General features: G+C 46.0%; 2 protein-coding genes across 3 annotated transcripts in view; both read left to right on the top strand.

Annotated features, from left to right (window-relative positions):
* The window catches only part of rem2 (RAS (RAD and GEM)-like GTP binding 2), a 31,862-nt gene extending 30,997 nt beyond the window's left edge, over window positions 1-865 (top strand). The window contains exon 5 of the mRNA XM_056597544.1: window positions 100-865. Within this exon, the coding sequence (XP_056453519.1) occupies window positions 100-422 (323 nt within the window). The 3' untranslated portion in view covers window positions 423-865. The remainder of the gene's footprint in view (window positions 1-99) is intronic.
* A 4,959-nt stretch (window positions 866-5,824) lies between these two features.
* On the top strand, window positions 5,825-14,894 carry LOC130388259 (nucleolar protein 9). Of its 2 annotated transcripts, none has more exons than XM_056597681.1 (12): window positions 5,825-5,896; window positions 6,265-6,524; window positions 7,082-7,327; window positions 7,798-7,974; window positions 8,581-8,688; window positions 8,977-9,118; window positions 9,488-9,680; window positions 9,875-10,015; window positions 10,217-10,336; window positions 12,333-12,545; window positions 13,599-13,704; window positions 14,609-14,894. In XM_056597681.1, exons 2-12 carry the CDS (start codon window positions 6,272-6,274, stop codon window positions 14,761-14,763), a joined length of 1,854 nt encoding a protein of 617 aa, XP_056453656.1. In that variant the 5' UTR covers window positions 5,825-5,896; window positions 6,265-6,271; the 3' UTR covers window positions 14,764-14,894. The 2 variants fall into 2 exon arrangements, with proteins under 2 accessions (XP_056453656.1, XP_056453657.1); XM_056597682.1 differs by having other exon boundaries at window positions 5,851-5,896; window positions 6,236-6,524.
* The last annotated feature ends 722 nt before the right edge of the window (window positions 14,895-15,616 follow it).

Genomic DNA, 15,616 nt, shown 5'->3' with positions numbered 1-15,616 from the left:
CCACCTCTCCCTTCTCCTCCTCCTTCTCTTGCATCAGAAGAACGTGTTCAACAGAACTACCATGGCAGCATTGAAACCCCACCTCCTTTGTCTCCCCAGAGGCCCACTCCAGCGCCATGATGTTCGACTGCCTCTACCTGGAGCTGTCCGCCTCCCTGGACCACGGCACCGGGGAGCTGCTGGAGAGCGTGGTGCGGGCCGCCCGGGGCGACTGCGTGGGGCCCGGCTGGACCGACGGGGACCCCGGCTCGGGCCGCAGGGAGAGCCTGACCAGCAAGGCCAAGCGCTTCCTGGCGGGCCTGGTGCCGCGCTCGTACGGCCGCGACCGCGACCGCGGCCGCTACCGCGAGATGAGCCGCCAGCGCGGCAGCAAGATCCTGCGGCAGAAGTCGCGGTCCTGCCATGACCTGAGCGCCCTGTGACACCCCCCCCCCCCCACCCACCCTCCTCACCGTGCGGCGTGCAGGAACAAATGACCCACAGGAACACAGACCCACACACACACACACACACTCACACACACACACACACACACACACACACACACACACACACACACACACACACACACACACACACACACACACACACACACACACACACACACACACACACACACGCACACAAACACACACACACAATTCATGCATATACTCACAGGCATGCATGTATATGTACATACATTAACTCATACATGCATCAATGCATACTTACGTACGTATGTACGTACGTACATGCATCCATGGCTTTGTATGCATAGTACACTCACACAGGCACGCATACAGGGGACCCACATACGTACGTATGCCTATTTTTGAACACGGCGAGTCATATACATCACACACACTGGACTAAGACCATGAGAGGAGGGGAGGACAGGGAGGGAGGGAGGGAGGAAAAATGGATGAATCAGAGGGAGAAAGGGAGGACAGTTTGAGGGGGAGTAGGGGGGGAAGGAGGAGGGAGACGAGAAGAGATTCAAGAGCTGCAAGGGGAAAGAGAGAGAGAGAAACAGAAGAAATTGGTCTGAGCTGTGCTAAAAAAAGTCAAGTCCAAGTCCAGCAATTAGATAACAGCAGAAGGACAGAGAGGTTCATTAATAGGGACAAAGAGAAGCCCAGTGGGAGCCAGGGGATCGGTAGAATAAGCCATGATGCCATTTTCGATGAACTGCAGTCTGCTGTTAGCCCTGATGATGTTAAATAGCAGGAGAAAGGGAACAGGAGGTGAGTCTCATCAAGCAGCTGAATGGACAGATTATGGGGACAAAATGGCAGCGACGGGGAGAGAAATCTGGAGAAACCAATTCACACGTGCACACGCACCCCTGTGACTCGGATTATGTAGAGAGCTGATAGCCATCTTATGTAGTTCTACGCTAGGTGTCTCTCGGTGATAGCATGCTATCCCCCCGCTAGTACACAACTTTAGAGAGTGAAGAGACGACCCTATCGACCCAAACAGAGACGCTTTTTAAGAGGCACTAAAGGCGGACCGGCAGTGCTGGCAGCGGCTAACTACCACAGCGAACCCGAACAGTTTTCGCAATTCACGACGCAATCCGTGATCAATTCTCATTTCACGCTCAATGCGATCAGACACGACATTGCACAGACTGTTTTTCAGGAGATTCACCCCAAAAATGAAGCTAGCATGTCACGGCTGATGGTTTCGGACACTCGAACACTGCCCCCACCCCCCCCACACCACCACCAAACTCTCCCCCTCCCCTGGGCACCTTCACCTGGGACTTGAAACGCGAGGTGCCGGATCGATGCCGTGTAGCGCTGCTTTGTGAGCCTGCAATCACAAGAAGATCCCTTTAAGTGAGAAAATATGGATTTTAGAGCGAGGTTTTAAAAAAGAAAATAACGAAATAAATGAAACGCCATTAGGTAATGATTATATCAACCGGTTACGACCGGTTCAAACTGTCTTCGCCGACTGAAAACTGGACAAAAAGTTGGACAATAATATTTACAAAACAAAACCTTAACTACCTGTGGCTGTTTCTTGTTTGTCTTATTCCCATTGGTTCATTTGATTTTCTTCGCTTTTATTTTCTTGGCTGACAATACCGTGTTAGTAGCGTTGCTTTGTGAGGCCCAACTGAACGACACGAATACCGTTAAAGTAGGCTTCAGAACGCTTCGGAGGCTCATGTCTGACACACATCTGCGTCTGTCGCCGTTGACTGAGCACTCTCTCTTTCCGAGGGGAAATCAATTTGTATTTTGACGTGGTTAACGGGTGTCTCGTCCTTGTTTTTCCTCTGTGGTCATGAATTAATGAATTCATGAATAAACTAGTTATTTTATCTTGTTACGGGGGTTATTACGCGATGACGAGTTGTCACTGGAATGCGATGAAGCATAAGTGTTATTTGCATTTTCATTCGATTTTTTTTTACTTTGTTTGAAATGGTTTACTGTCTGTACCAATAACTAATTAACATATACATCAACAGACAATCCCCATGGAGAAATAAACAGAATTCATGTTTATGCCTCTCTTATTCTCGTTTTAATGCTACAACGTGTATGCTTGTAGGATTCTACTACTGCTTTGTGTGGCACATTCTGCGTTCCTAACCATTCCTGGAAGGAGGGATCCCTCTGTTTTCCTTCTCAAGGTGTTTTTCCCCTTCCAACTAGGTTTTAACCATGCCCTTACAAGGACTTAAGGGGGAGGGTATGTGTGCTCAAGTCAGGGTGTGTGAAGCCGTTGTGTGATAAAGGCTTCTATAAAGGTTACCATGAATAATCCTTACCTCTTACCTCTTAACATAGGAGGCTGAATCCATAGGTCAGTTTGGATAAAAGCCTCTGCTAAATTACCTAAGTTTGAATCACTCGACAAAGTCGACATGCTTAAATGTAGTACTTAGCAGGGCTTGTCTTGGCTTTTTTGTGATACTGACCTGCCCTTGAGCTAGCTCCTGGGGGTCAGCCTCTTAAGACCAGCAGACAAAGAGGTTAATCATTACAGGTGGAAATACACCACCGCACATTTGAGAAGGAGAAGGCAAAGACTGACGCCATAAAAAGAGACAGAGCGAGGGGAGGAGAGAGAGAGAGCGAGACGGAGAGCGAGAGATGGGGTTAGATAAACGCTTTGAGGAACGCCGGTTGCCTGGAGACGGTTGTCACGGAGACCGGGAGTCCCAGTGTTCTTTGGCTTCCCCATTGTCCTATATTTGTTTGGATATTTCCGAGGTTGCAGGCTGTTGTTGAAGTGTTTTTCCGCTCTTCCTGTACATTTCTTCCTTTCTCCGGAGGTCCACAGGAGTCGACCCTGATAGAGTGCAGGCGGGGGAGAGATGGAAATATTTCCAAAAATGACTCGCAACGAAAGGTGACACACAGGCAGTTATGGGGGGATTTATTGTCAGTCTAACGATGGTTCTGACTTTCGGTGGGAATATTTGACCATTGCGTTGAACACAGCAAACGCTCTCCTGATGCTCAAGAATTAGTCAGGAGGAGGCTCCATGAGATATCAGACAATTCTATCAGGTATAAATAAACACACGCACACACACACACACACATATAAGTATAAAATATATATTTGGATATGTGCAAATAGGGCAAATACCTTCTATGACTCAGGGGGCTTTGTTTCTACACAACCCAAAATAACATTGTTTGGTTACACCCTTTTACAGCTTCAAATTCCCAACCTCCTTGGATCAGTTCATTCATTTACTGAAAACATCAAGCAGCACTCTGATCTAATGGCCTTGGGCAAGCTGTAGGATAGTTTCAATCTGAAGTTCCATCAAATAAGTTCAAAACCACCAGTGCGGTACCAGACATTCTAGAATTACCATTTGTTATCATTCCTGTTTTAATGGTGAAGCCCACCAACATGGCAGCTCGGGATGTGTGTGACATTATGTGAAACCTTAAATGAATTAGGAATAAAGTAGGAATAAGACCGAGCCAATTAATAGTTTCTGAATACCAATGAGATACACAAGTGATGAAAGGGATGGAAGAAAAAAAAGACACAATACGCCCGAAAAAGGTGTTGGCTATAACCATGTTTCCATTTTCAGTGATCACTGTGCATAACTAATTAACTCTATATTTCCCCAGCAGGTGTTTGAATGTGTGTGTTTGTGTATGTGTGTGTTCAAGCTAATACTTTAAATAGTCTGCAGGGTGAACCACCCCAGGTGGACACACTCCATGTGTGTGTGTGTGTGTGTGTGTGTGTGTGTGTGTGTGTGTGTGTGTGTGTGTGTGTGTGTGTGTGTGTGTGTGTGTGTGTACTGACGTGGATGGCCAGGCCCTAGAGCATGCTGCGACGATTCGTCGACATTAAAGCGAGACTTCCGTTCGATTCCCCCTGAGTCTGGGTGATTTGTTTTCGTTGTTACCTCCCCAAAAAGGTCACCGCCATCTCCCGCTCCGTATCTGCGGGGAACAGCAGACACACATATTCATATATTCTGAGAGAAATGATAACAACCAATCCATAAAGAATCCGAAGCCAGACTCACTCAAACCAGGCTTCGCTTTTGATTGGTTGATTGGTTGCCCTGTCGACCAGAGAGGTAAGAGGAGCAGGTCAAAGCGATTACTGTGTGAACACCCCCGGAGTCATTTCCATGAAATTCTGCTAATGTGGATTAATAGCGGATCAAAGGACGACAGCTATGCCAGGTGTTCCGTGTGTGTGTGTGTGTGTGTGTGTGTGTGTGTGTGTGTGTGTGTGTGTGTGTGTGTGTGTGTGTGTGTGTGTGTGTGTGTGTGTGTGTGTGTGTGTGTGTGTGTGTGTGTGTGTGTGTGTGTGTGTGCGTCACGTATTACTATTTATATGCCAGTGTTTTGATTTTTAAAGGTTGAATATAATACTCACATTCAATAGGCTATTCTTCACGAAGAGTATCATTGACTTTTCTTCCAAAGGGGAATGCAATGAGCTGAGAAAAAAAGTTTTTTCACAATGCAAATGCAAAGTAAGGATGAATGTCTGGGAAAGTTGGACGTGTGCTGGTTCGGGGTAGGATTTCACATAGATTTAAAATCATAATTAGAATTCAAAACTTAAAAAACATTTTTAGTAAACATTCAATAAGTAGGCTACAGGTAAGTAAAGTTCTGAATTATATGACCCTGTTAAAAACTCGCTGTTAAGAGTCTTTACGAAAGACTGCCCTCTAGAGGCCGGGTTGGGTTTGCAAAGGTGACGCATAGACTTGTGTTGAGATACCCACTTATAATTAAAACAAGACACCCTTTCAGTCGAATTAAACTAGCAAAATGCCGTCTTTGTATTTTAATATATACATATATTATTTTTTTTAGGCTAAAGCATTAGGTTAAGCACAAATACAAATTGTAAAGGTTATTTAACCACAAAGGACTATATATATTTTTAACAACATGCTCTAAAATAACAACTGTCGTGACATTCACTGTTTGTATAATTTCGCCACACTGCATCTCTAGCCTCTTATTCAACAACATTCAATGGTTACTAGGGTGCTGTGGCTGGTTGATGAAGCGTTGCTAGGGTGCCTGCGTGGTTGCTGGGATCGCTGGGATGCTCGAGTGGGTGTTTTTCGGTGCCCTCAAATGAAGAAACAATCCTGTGGGGAATAATATTTCTCAAATATTTTAAAATCCGTTTGGCATTTCCAAAAATAAAAATACAAGCAGGACTACCCCTTATCAAATGTATAGTATTATAAATAATAATATTTCTTACATAATATTCATACGTTTAATAATTTATGATTATTATTATTATTATTATTATTATTAATCTTGTTAAAAAAGCCATACTTTCGGAGATCGCTTTGACACGACGTTTCGTTACCTACGTCATCACTCTGCGTCGGCAGAACGCTGTGCTTTGATTTCACACGTGAGTTGGGCTTGTTTTGGTGAGTTACGCTGGTTCATTTTCTTCAAATTGTGTTGACCTATTGGATTTCTATTACGAATAGGGGTCACTTTTGGATGTTAAATAAAAGTTCGTCTCCGTATTGTTGCATGTCATACATTGCAGTGGAATTGACCATATTCTAGCTATGTGATCTTGTACTGTATCGTTGCACCACTCTTCTCAACACATGCTGAAAGTAATCTAAAGATCTGTGATTATCAGTAAATGAGTCAATAGTTCATTACAATCAAACGTACACATATCGCTCAGTTTGCAGCGGACCGCCGCCTACTATGTTTTTGACTTGAATGATTCTGTTTTAAACTTAATCACAAAGAGGTTCTCATGACAACGGTTTGGGGAAAGTTTCAAGATGCTGCAGAAAGAGGACAAGAAGCCGTGGGAGAAGGGAGGCAACCGGAGACAACATCCCTCTGAAGATGGAGTTGGAGAAGACGACCAGAAGAAGAGCAGGCTCCAGGGTGCGGCGGAGCAAGGTGGAGCCGGGGAGAAGGAGACGAAGCAGCGCAGTGGAGAGTGGAAGGGCCTAGACGCCCTGAGTGTGGGCTACTTCCGACGGGTTGGAGATAGACTCGGGCAGGCCTTTGAGGACGACGAAGAAAGAGGTGAGATGGTAGCTGAAATTTGTATAAAGTTTGAGCGGAAAGATTGTGGATGAGTACTCTCTATCTACATATTGAGCTTCCCTTGATCAATCATCGGTTGTCAAGTCAATTGTTTTGATATCTTGATAAATGCGATGTACCGAGACTGATATCAGAGGCGACAAGTCACAAAACAAACAGGATCAATTAATCAGCTAAATTTGAACCTGTCTGGAAACTTGATAATTGCACTTAGTCCAAGTATGTGTAACTTTCTTTCAAAATACGTTTTTTCAGTGAGATGTTCATCAACAAATTAATGATACAATATCCTTATTAACCACAGTAGAGGACATTCAAATGTGACAGCATCAGAATAGCCGTGTAAATCAAACGAGAAAATAACAAATTAAAAATCCTTTTAAAATATGTATTTGTTGTAGTCTTTGTAGTAACTTGCATTAAAGCGTTCCTCCCACATTTGTGCCTTAAACTACATCTAATGTGTTTCATATAAAAAATGTACCAACTGTTGAACACAGGTTATACATCATACCCTCGCTGTATCTCACCCACAGGGATGTTTGTGGAGAACGTGCTGGCAGAGGTGAAGGGCAAGGCTAAGGTGGTGGCCATGGACAAGACGGGGAGTGTCACGCTGCAGCAGCTCATGCCATTGGCCAGCCTGGACCAAGTGGGGGCGGTGCTAGCTGAGCTGTGGACAGGGAAGGAGGAGGAGTCGGCAGCTTACAAGGCAATGTCGTGTGACCGCTGTGCGGGTCATGTGGTGGAGAGTGCGCTCAGACAGATGTGTCGCTGGACAGGTGAGGTTATGTCCCTTCTGTGAGGTCATGCTGGATATTTGAATTTTTAGACGCTTTTATCCAAAGTGACTGACAATCAAGTAAGATGTGTCTCCCTCATGAGCAGGTAGGGGTTCGAACCCATAACCCTTTGGCAGGGAGGCAGAATCCCTAGGCGCTAGAGTTCTGATCGAGGCTGAGATGTTAAAGCAGACCCCTTTCGCTGTAGCATTTTTTTTGGAGAAAGCTGCAACTCTCCTAGCTTGGGTACTATTTGAGATGGATAGTTTCTTAGCTACTACTAAGTTGTTAGACTCCCAGAAGTTCTTGGTTTGATTCCCAGTGCCCACAGTCAACCTGCCTGCATCCTAGAGGAAGTTTCCCATACCTGCTCATTCATTTAACAACGTGTACTCAATGTAATTGTCTTTTTTAATTCAACACAAAAAAAATGCATGTCCGGTTGACATCCTCCCTCGCTTTCGCTCCAGACTCACCAGAAGAGGTTGAGGCCGGCGCCCTGGAGAGCCAAGTGTTACTGCTGAGCGCTGCGGTCAGGCAGGACCCCGTGGAGTTCATAAAGCACCTGTACGGCTCGCACGCCGTCCGCACGCTGCTGCACGTGCTGGCGGGCTGCGTGCCCCCACCCCGCATCGACACGCGCCCAGGTACACAGCGTAGAAGTGGACCGTCCTGTGTAGGACTGTTTTACCTTGACCGTCGTACGTATGCTTAAACGTATGACGGCCGACCAGAGTCTCTGCGGTCATCACGCGTACCATCCAGAGCGTTCATATTCCAATCCTTGCGTCATCGGTTCGGGCCCCCACTATAAAGCTGTGGGGTGCCAAGGATCTGACGGGATGGACACCCCTCTAGGTTTATGGTGTGGTGCCAGGTGAATTGGCGTTACAAATGTTCAACAGTAACTGACAAATGGGAAATATCAATCAGAATGGAAGGCCGCAACACGGGACCCACTTGGTGTTGTGTATTTTCCTTCTGACCTGCGGTGCTCTGCCTCATGGGAGGCCGTCCCTCTCCTTCGGCCCACCGGTCTGTCTTCAGAGCCCCGGGACAAGAACGTTTAAAAAAAGGCAGTAAAATATTTATAGATACTGTCAGGGAGTTTGTAGTGAGGTGGGAGGAGATGGCGCCAGGGGAGGATTGCAGGGCAAGAGGATTAATAACTCATAACTCATAGCACAGAACGGCCACTTGCCTGGTTATTTTTTAATACTTTTAGTCTTGTCTTGATTCCTCCCTCACGGCAGGAGCGAAGGGGAAGCCCGGCCCCCCGCTGCTCACGGACTTCGAGGCTCCCGTGTCGTTCTGGTACGAGTTCAAAAGTCTGACGGAGGAGCTGATGACCAACGTCAACGGTGAGTCCTGATTGGCCATGTTCCTTCTAGGGAGACAGAAGGAGAATAATAATTATGACGAAGAAAACATCAGCGGTGTAGTTTGTAGGATCGGTAGATGCCCAAAAATGGAAGATACGTAGCCTGATACATTTTTCAGGCTTTTTCTTTTAATGCACATCTTATAACATAATATCGTCGACCCATGTGGCTGTTCATATATAAATGGGAGGGCTGCTGTTGTCATCATGACCTGATGGGTCTGATTGAGGCTACAGACGTGTCCTGAGTCTGTCTGTCTGTCTGCAGTGAGTGTGGCGGACACGGTGGCCAGTGTGGTGTTCCAGATCATGCTGACCGTGGCCCACAGGAAGCGACCCAAGCTCTGCAGGAAGCTCCTGGCGGGCATCGCAGAGTACCTAGGCACCCGCAGCGCCGCACCGGGAACCAGGTGAGCCCCGGGACCATAGGAAGTGGTTCATACGGCTTGTTTTATACTGGTAACGGGTGTCAGAGCATACGATAATCCTCCTAGGGACATGGTTCTTTTTCATAGATCTGGTTTCTATAATACTTTTTTTATCCAACAGCTTCGACTTAATTAAAATCTATCACTGCACTGGCATACTAATGATTTAAGCTTCTAAAACTTAAACGTCATTTTATTTTACGATGGACATAAACCCTCTCCCCCGGGGTTCAAGGAAAGATCTTTTTCTAGGTGACTCATTTGAATCCTGAACTGCCAACAATGACACACAACCAGCCTTGTATGTGATGAACCTTATCTCCTCTTCTCCCCCCCCCCCTCCCCCCGCAGCCCTCTGCTGGTGTTCCTGAAGGACCAGGCGTCCAGCCGCCTCCTGGAGGTGGTCTTCAAGCTCTCCTCCAAGGCCCTGCTGCGGCAGCTCTACAGGGACCACCTGCGGGGCCACCTGGTGGACCTGGCCCTCCACAAGATCGCCAACTTCCCCGTCCAGAGGCTGGTGGCGGCCTCGGCCAATCTCAAAGTGGTAGGCATGATGACGTCATAGGGTGCCATGCGGCATGACAAGACCAGTGGTTACATTCTTTGCATGGGTGGTCCCAGGTGGGAATCAAACCCCTCACCGTGGCGTTGTTATTGCCTTGCTTGCACTGATTGAGCACAGAGGACGACCATTGTAGGTCCTGCCTTTATCTCCAATCTATTTTTCTTCTTCTACAGTTCTCAAAGGTGTTTGACGAGCTCAACGAGGGCCTGGAGCCCATCTTGGCTACGGGTCACATGGGCGTAATCGTCCAATTGGCCGACAGCTGTGCAGAGAGTGGGCAGAAGCAAGGCGAGCTGATGCAGCACCTTCTCAGTGTAAGTGTCTAGTACTAAAGTTAAGCATTTGTTTGGATAAAGCTTTTGTCTGCGCAGTCTCGGGACGAGGCGACCAAATGACCTCACGACCTCTTTGATTTCTGACCTTAGTTTTGAGGTTAGTTTGCTATTCCACTCATTCAAATTGAATTGAAGCTGAATTGAATGGTGTGTGGTTGTGTTGCATTTTCCTCCCGACAGGCGTTTCACTGTGAGGAACCCGCCACCAGACAGGCCTGCTGCCTCCCCCTCTTCCTCTCGCTCCTCACCCACGAGGTGTACTACGCCTCTGAGACAGCAGAGGGCGATCTAAAGAAAGAGGTATCACCGCTGTAGCTGTCTCTCTCATTCCCCTCAGTCCTCAGTGAAATAATTCATCAGCAGTGACGGTTCTAGAGAAATAATTATAGGGGGCCCAAGGAGGGGCCAGTGTTTAAACAGAGGGGCACAAAAAAAGGCTTTTAATTCAAAATAATCAAACATTAATTAGTAAAAGAGTTTATAACTTTACCAGTCTGTATCTTTCTGTCAAACTATCTTAAATTGGATGGAGCTTATGCCCTAAATCATCAAAATCATATAAACATTTGTTTTGTACAAGAGTGCAAGAGAAAAAAATTAAAAATACAGTGCATGGTATAAATACAGTGTGCCAACAATGTGAAAAAAATCGACAGGCTACAACGAAGTGCACAACAATGTGCCGTTTCCTATTTATTTGATCAGTTTCAGAGATAAACTGTGTTCCCAATAGGCTGAGCTTACAGGAAGGGTTACAGCAATCTTGCACAGTCTAAATAGCTCAAAGAAAACATCCCTCATTAAAACAAACTACTCAACTGTACTGTATGGCTTTTTTACTTAACCACTCTGCATGTTTTGTGTAGCTATAAGTAACAGCACTTCCCCACTTGTTTTAATGTAATGTTAATGTTTTTGAGTTTTAACAGCTCTTTGGTAATCCCTCCATGCTATCATTGCACACTTGTGTTGTTCAGACTTTGCATGAACTGAAAGCCCTGCATCCCTCTTAGTTGCTTCTTTATTCCAGATTCTAAACCCTGGTGTTGAATCAAAACAGTGTCTGGGCATCTAGTGTGCTAAAATGTCTACACGCATAGCAATATGTAGAGTCCATTACGACAGAATACTCAAGCCATGGACGAAGATTATATCAGTTTGGCCTGAAGCGTTGTTTTCTGTCCCCCTGTACTGGTACATCATTCTTGGACTTGCTGATATCTGTAGAAAGATGTACAGTAAAAATAGCGCACAACTACAACATGTATTTGCTTCTGCATGTATATCTGCATGTAGTGCAAGATGTAGGCCAAGTATATGCTTAAAAAAAGAAAGGTTAGAGCAATATTGGCACAAAAATTGAGTTTACACACAGAAAGCACCATTTTAAGGATACACAGTAGGCCTACAAGGAAATTATAATTGCACTGCTTTACAAACAGAAATAACCTTCATCACAAACCTGATTGCAGTACTTGATCCACATGGATCAACTTGCTGTACCTCCGGCTGGTCCTCTCTCTGCATCTGTATGTTTTCTTCCTCCTCACCCTCTTCTTCATCCTTCTCACTCTGGAATTTCCCTCTCTGTGTCAGGGCCCTCACTTTCATCACATGCCTCCTGGCTCTTCCTGCTCCTCAGCTCTCTCAATACCTTGTTCCACTCCCTTTTTTCTTTACTTGGGCAAAAAGGGATGGTATGTTCTTTCCTCGTTTCATGATAGCTGCTATTGGAAGAAAATAAATGTAGGGGCATGCATTACATTTCGTTGCGTAACCATCCCTCCCTACTTAACACGGGCAGATAGCCTACTATTCTTTACTCAAGTGTATTTGTTATCCCAATGCAACTGCCAAAACGGACGATGACTCATCAGTTCATTCATATCTTTATGCATCAGCCTTTTTAGTTTGCTTGTCGTTGACATTGGAATGGGACGACTTGATAACTTTAAACGTCTTTAATTCAGGCCTTATATTTATTTGTCCCCTTAAATCCCTTATTTATTTTTTTGTTTCGATTTTTGCCTACGTCGGGACACCCGCTGTTGCATCTTCAGTTCCCTCGTGGGATGAATAAAGTCAATCCTTATCTTTCTCTCTCGTTCATTCTTTCTAGCTTGCTTTCTTCTTTATTCCTATCTCTTTCCTGCCCTGCCCTCTTGGTTAATGTGTGTGTGTGTGTGTGTGTGTGTGTGTGTGTGTGTGTGTGTGTGTGTGTGTGTGTGTGTGTGTGTGTGTGTGTGTGTGTGTGTGTGTGTGTGTGTGTGTGTGTGTGTGTCCGTGTCCTAACTAGGTCCCCCTGTCCTCCATCTGCTACCACGGGTCCCGGCTGGTGCAGGCGCTGGCCCGGTTCCAGGACCGCTCCCTGCTGATGGGCAGCCTTCGGGCCCTGGCCCCCGCCGACCTCGCCACCCTCAGCTCCGACCCGGCCGGCAGCCACGTGATGCAGGCACTGATCACCCTGTCCAGCGACAAGGGGCGGGGCAAGATCCTACGCAGGATGGAGGTACGAGACCAGCCACGTCCATCTATGGTCGCGTCTTTTTCGCAAGCCATTCCACCTCGGGTCACATGTCCTTTACCATCAGCCACGCCCATTCGGGGTCACATGTCCTGAACATCAGCCACGCCCACTCAGTTTAACATGTCCTTTATCGCCGGCCACACCCACCTAGGGTTACATGTCCTTTATCATCAGCCACGTCCACTCAGGGTCACCTGTCCATTAGCACTAGCCACGCCCACTCAGGGTCACCTGTCCATTAGCACTAGCCACGCCCACTCAGGGTCACCTGTCCATTAGCACTAGCCACGCCCACTCAGGGTTACCTGTCCATTAGCACTAGCCACGCCCACTCAGGGTTACCTGCACATTAGCACTAGCCACCAACACCACCACACAGTTACATTTCATCTCCAGCCACACCTACCTACGTTGTCATGTCCTTGATCATCAAACACGCACACCAACGGTTATATGGACTTCAGCAGCGTCTGGCTTCTATGACCTTCCACATATTAAGTTCACGTTTCGCAATGAATGAACTGTATAGGACACATTTCCACATATGGGCGTAGCCTTGCATTGTTCAGAAAACTCGAGGGACTCTCAGTGACGCCGCTGCCCAATCCGGTTGGGTCAGGGTTGGATTGGGTAGCAATAGCAAGTAATAGCTTGTGGCTTAATATAACCTGTATATATATGTATATGAATGATTGTGATTTCAATAATGTTGGCTATAATCTTATAAAATCACATCCTATAACTGATATATTCTACAAATAAGAAATGCTGTACCTCTTTGTTTACAATCTTACTATCGACCTTCAGAAAACCCCTCACAGCCTGGCTAGCTATGGTTCTTTCATTCTAAAAGGCCCACCTCTTCAGTGGGAGGGGCCACACACTGCAACTTAATCAATTGTGAGAAAAAATCATATAAATATCCAATGTCTCCCATTGTTACTACATTTGTGTTTGTATTTGATGCATCTTCTGCACCACAACCCATTCCTGACGGCGATGTGTTAATTTCCCCACCTGGTCCTGCTGATCCAGGGCCAGTTTGTCCAGATCGCCTGCTCCAGGACGGGCAGCCGCCTGCTGGAGGCAGCCTGGAACAGCGCCTCAGTCAGCCAGCGGGAGGGCATCGCCGCCGAGCTAGGTAATGCCCACTCCCCTCCCCTTATTGAACACGCCACGCCCAATTACATTGATCAACAGATATTATAGGTTCTCGCGGTACCGTTTCATGTGGAAGGAAAATAAAAAATCCTGTTTGAGTTAGTTCCCACCCAGACGCTTTTTTTTTTTGGGTGGGGCTATATTGCTGTTCAGCTATCCGCTGTCTCCATTCGCTTCATTCAGATCGGGGGGGTGTAGTCAGAATGCAAGGTTGACTTTACCTGGTAACCCATAAATGGCGATTTGGGTCCAACGTTTTGTTTACCTCTTGGCTAGAATTGTAATTCTGCGTTTAGTTGCCGCTATATGTATCGTGGTCGGTTTCTACACTGTTCATTGCATTTTTGGTTCTGAAATTTTGACCCGGAGTATGGTCTGCATTAAGTCACAGATTTGGTGCCATTCTGTGATTTTTATAAAGTGAAGATGTTGTTCAAATGAACATACAGTAATTTCAAACCCCCTCAAGTGATCTAACTTTACCGAACCGCAAACTGGAAAAACTGTGGGCCGTCTGACTTGACGGCTTCCTTGGGCTGCTTTTTTTACATAGAAGTTTCATTTTCTACCATAGTTAGAAGTAGATACATTGCTAGCTATTCTGTCTGACATGAGTGAGAAGTGGTTCATTCGCTAGGTATTAATTAGGCTAGTTATTTTTACAAACCTAGCTATCGTTTCAGAACTATGATGTAGATATCTACATCATGTATAAATATTCCATTTGGGAGACAATATTATTCAAGGTATCATAGTGTCTTAGGAGTGCATATATCTCTTAACATTCAAGTTAACACTTTGGTGTGTCAGCGACTCTAAATAGTAGTTAATATTATAATATTATGAACCTGGTTTGTGCCCTCTCCCTCTCCGTCTCGTCCCAGCTCCGAGCGAGACCCGGCTGCGTTCGGACCAGTTTGCACGTCACGTGTGGTCCAATTTCGCCCTGTCCCACTTTGTGAGCCGCCGTCCACGCTGGAAGGAGATCCAGACAGGGGAGTCCAAGAAACGCAAACTTTTTAACGATATTATTGCTTAACGCGGTCAATTCATGGGGATCGTGTGTATGGATGTATGGATGTTTATTTTTCCCAATAAATTGGAATTGCATAAACGTATACCTTTCTCTGGTATTATTATTGAATGTGTAGTCATTTAGCCAAGGGACATTTGACTCTCCTGGTCTTCCAGTGTATTTTGTTAATCGCTTGTATAATCGCTGTTCTGATTGACAGTAGTTCCTGATAATTAAAATGATCAGGAACTTAGTGGTTCAGTAAAACTTAGTCGTTCAATTCATGGAACATGAATTGAACAAAGTGGTCCATCTCAAAGTGGTCATTTCAAGTCGGATTTCCTGTAAGCGGAGTGTTGCCCAACCTTGCTCGCCTGAAATGGGTTAGGGGTTACGTCACTATCCTGACTCAAGCTACGAAGGGATATTAGGCAATCATTGTTTAATTTGAATCTTTTGAAGCGTTAATGTCCCTTGTATATAACCAGACTGCCTAATGAGTAATATCCATGAGCAGAGTACTACTGACCACGTCCCTGGGGGATGATATTGTAGGCAGATGAGAGGGGGCAAAAGAGGTTAATAACACTGCAGGTTACACCCCTTGCCCCCTGCATCCGTCCGTTGACGGATCTCATTGACTTTGTATGGGGGAGATCCCGAAATGCATTGTGGGTCCGTCTGTTCCGTCGGCTCCGTCTCTTGCGTTCAGAAGTTGAGAAAATTGTAACTTTTCAGGCTGCAACAGATCCGTCAGCCAATCATATCGTGGCTCCGTCGGCAAATACCCCATCCGTCAGACACGCCTTCCGTCGTCCGTTGACGGATGGATGCAGTGGGCAAGCTGCGTTGGTGGTAAGGGTCTTCGTTTCCCAGA

This window comes from Gadus chalcogrammus, chromosome 8, assembly GCF_026213295.1.
Source record: "Gadus chalcogrammus isolate NIFS_2021 chromosome 8, NIFS_Gcha_1.0, whole genome shotgun sequence".
Lineage (NCBI taxonomy): Eukaryota > Metazoa > Chordata > Actinopteri > Gadiformes > Gadidae > Gadus > Gadus chalcogrammus.
This window is presented reverse-complemented; position numbering and strand designations above follow the sequence as displayed.

What these genes read in the sequence shown, in the direction of transcription:
- LOC130388259 (XM_056597681.1), top strand. Translation starts at nt 6,272, where the DNA reads ATGCTGCAGAAAGAGGACAAGAAGCCGTGGGAGAAGGGAGGCAACCGG. An exon ending in ACAGATGTGTCGCTGGACAG is followed by an intron (nt 7,328 to 7,797) that starts GTGAGGTTATGT and finishes CTTTCGCTCCAG; the next exon opens with ACTCACCAGAAGAGGTTGAG. An exon ending in CCGCATCGACACGCGCCCAG is followed by an intron (nt 7,975 to 8,580) that starts GTACACAGCGTA and finishes CCCTCACGGCAG; the next exon opens with GAGCGAAGGGGAAGCCCGGC.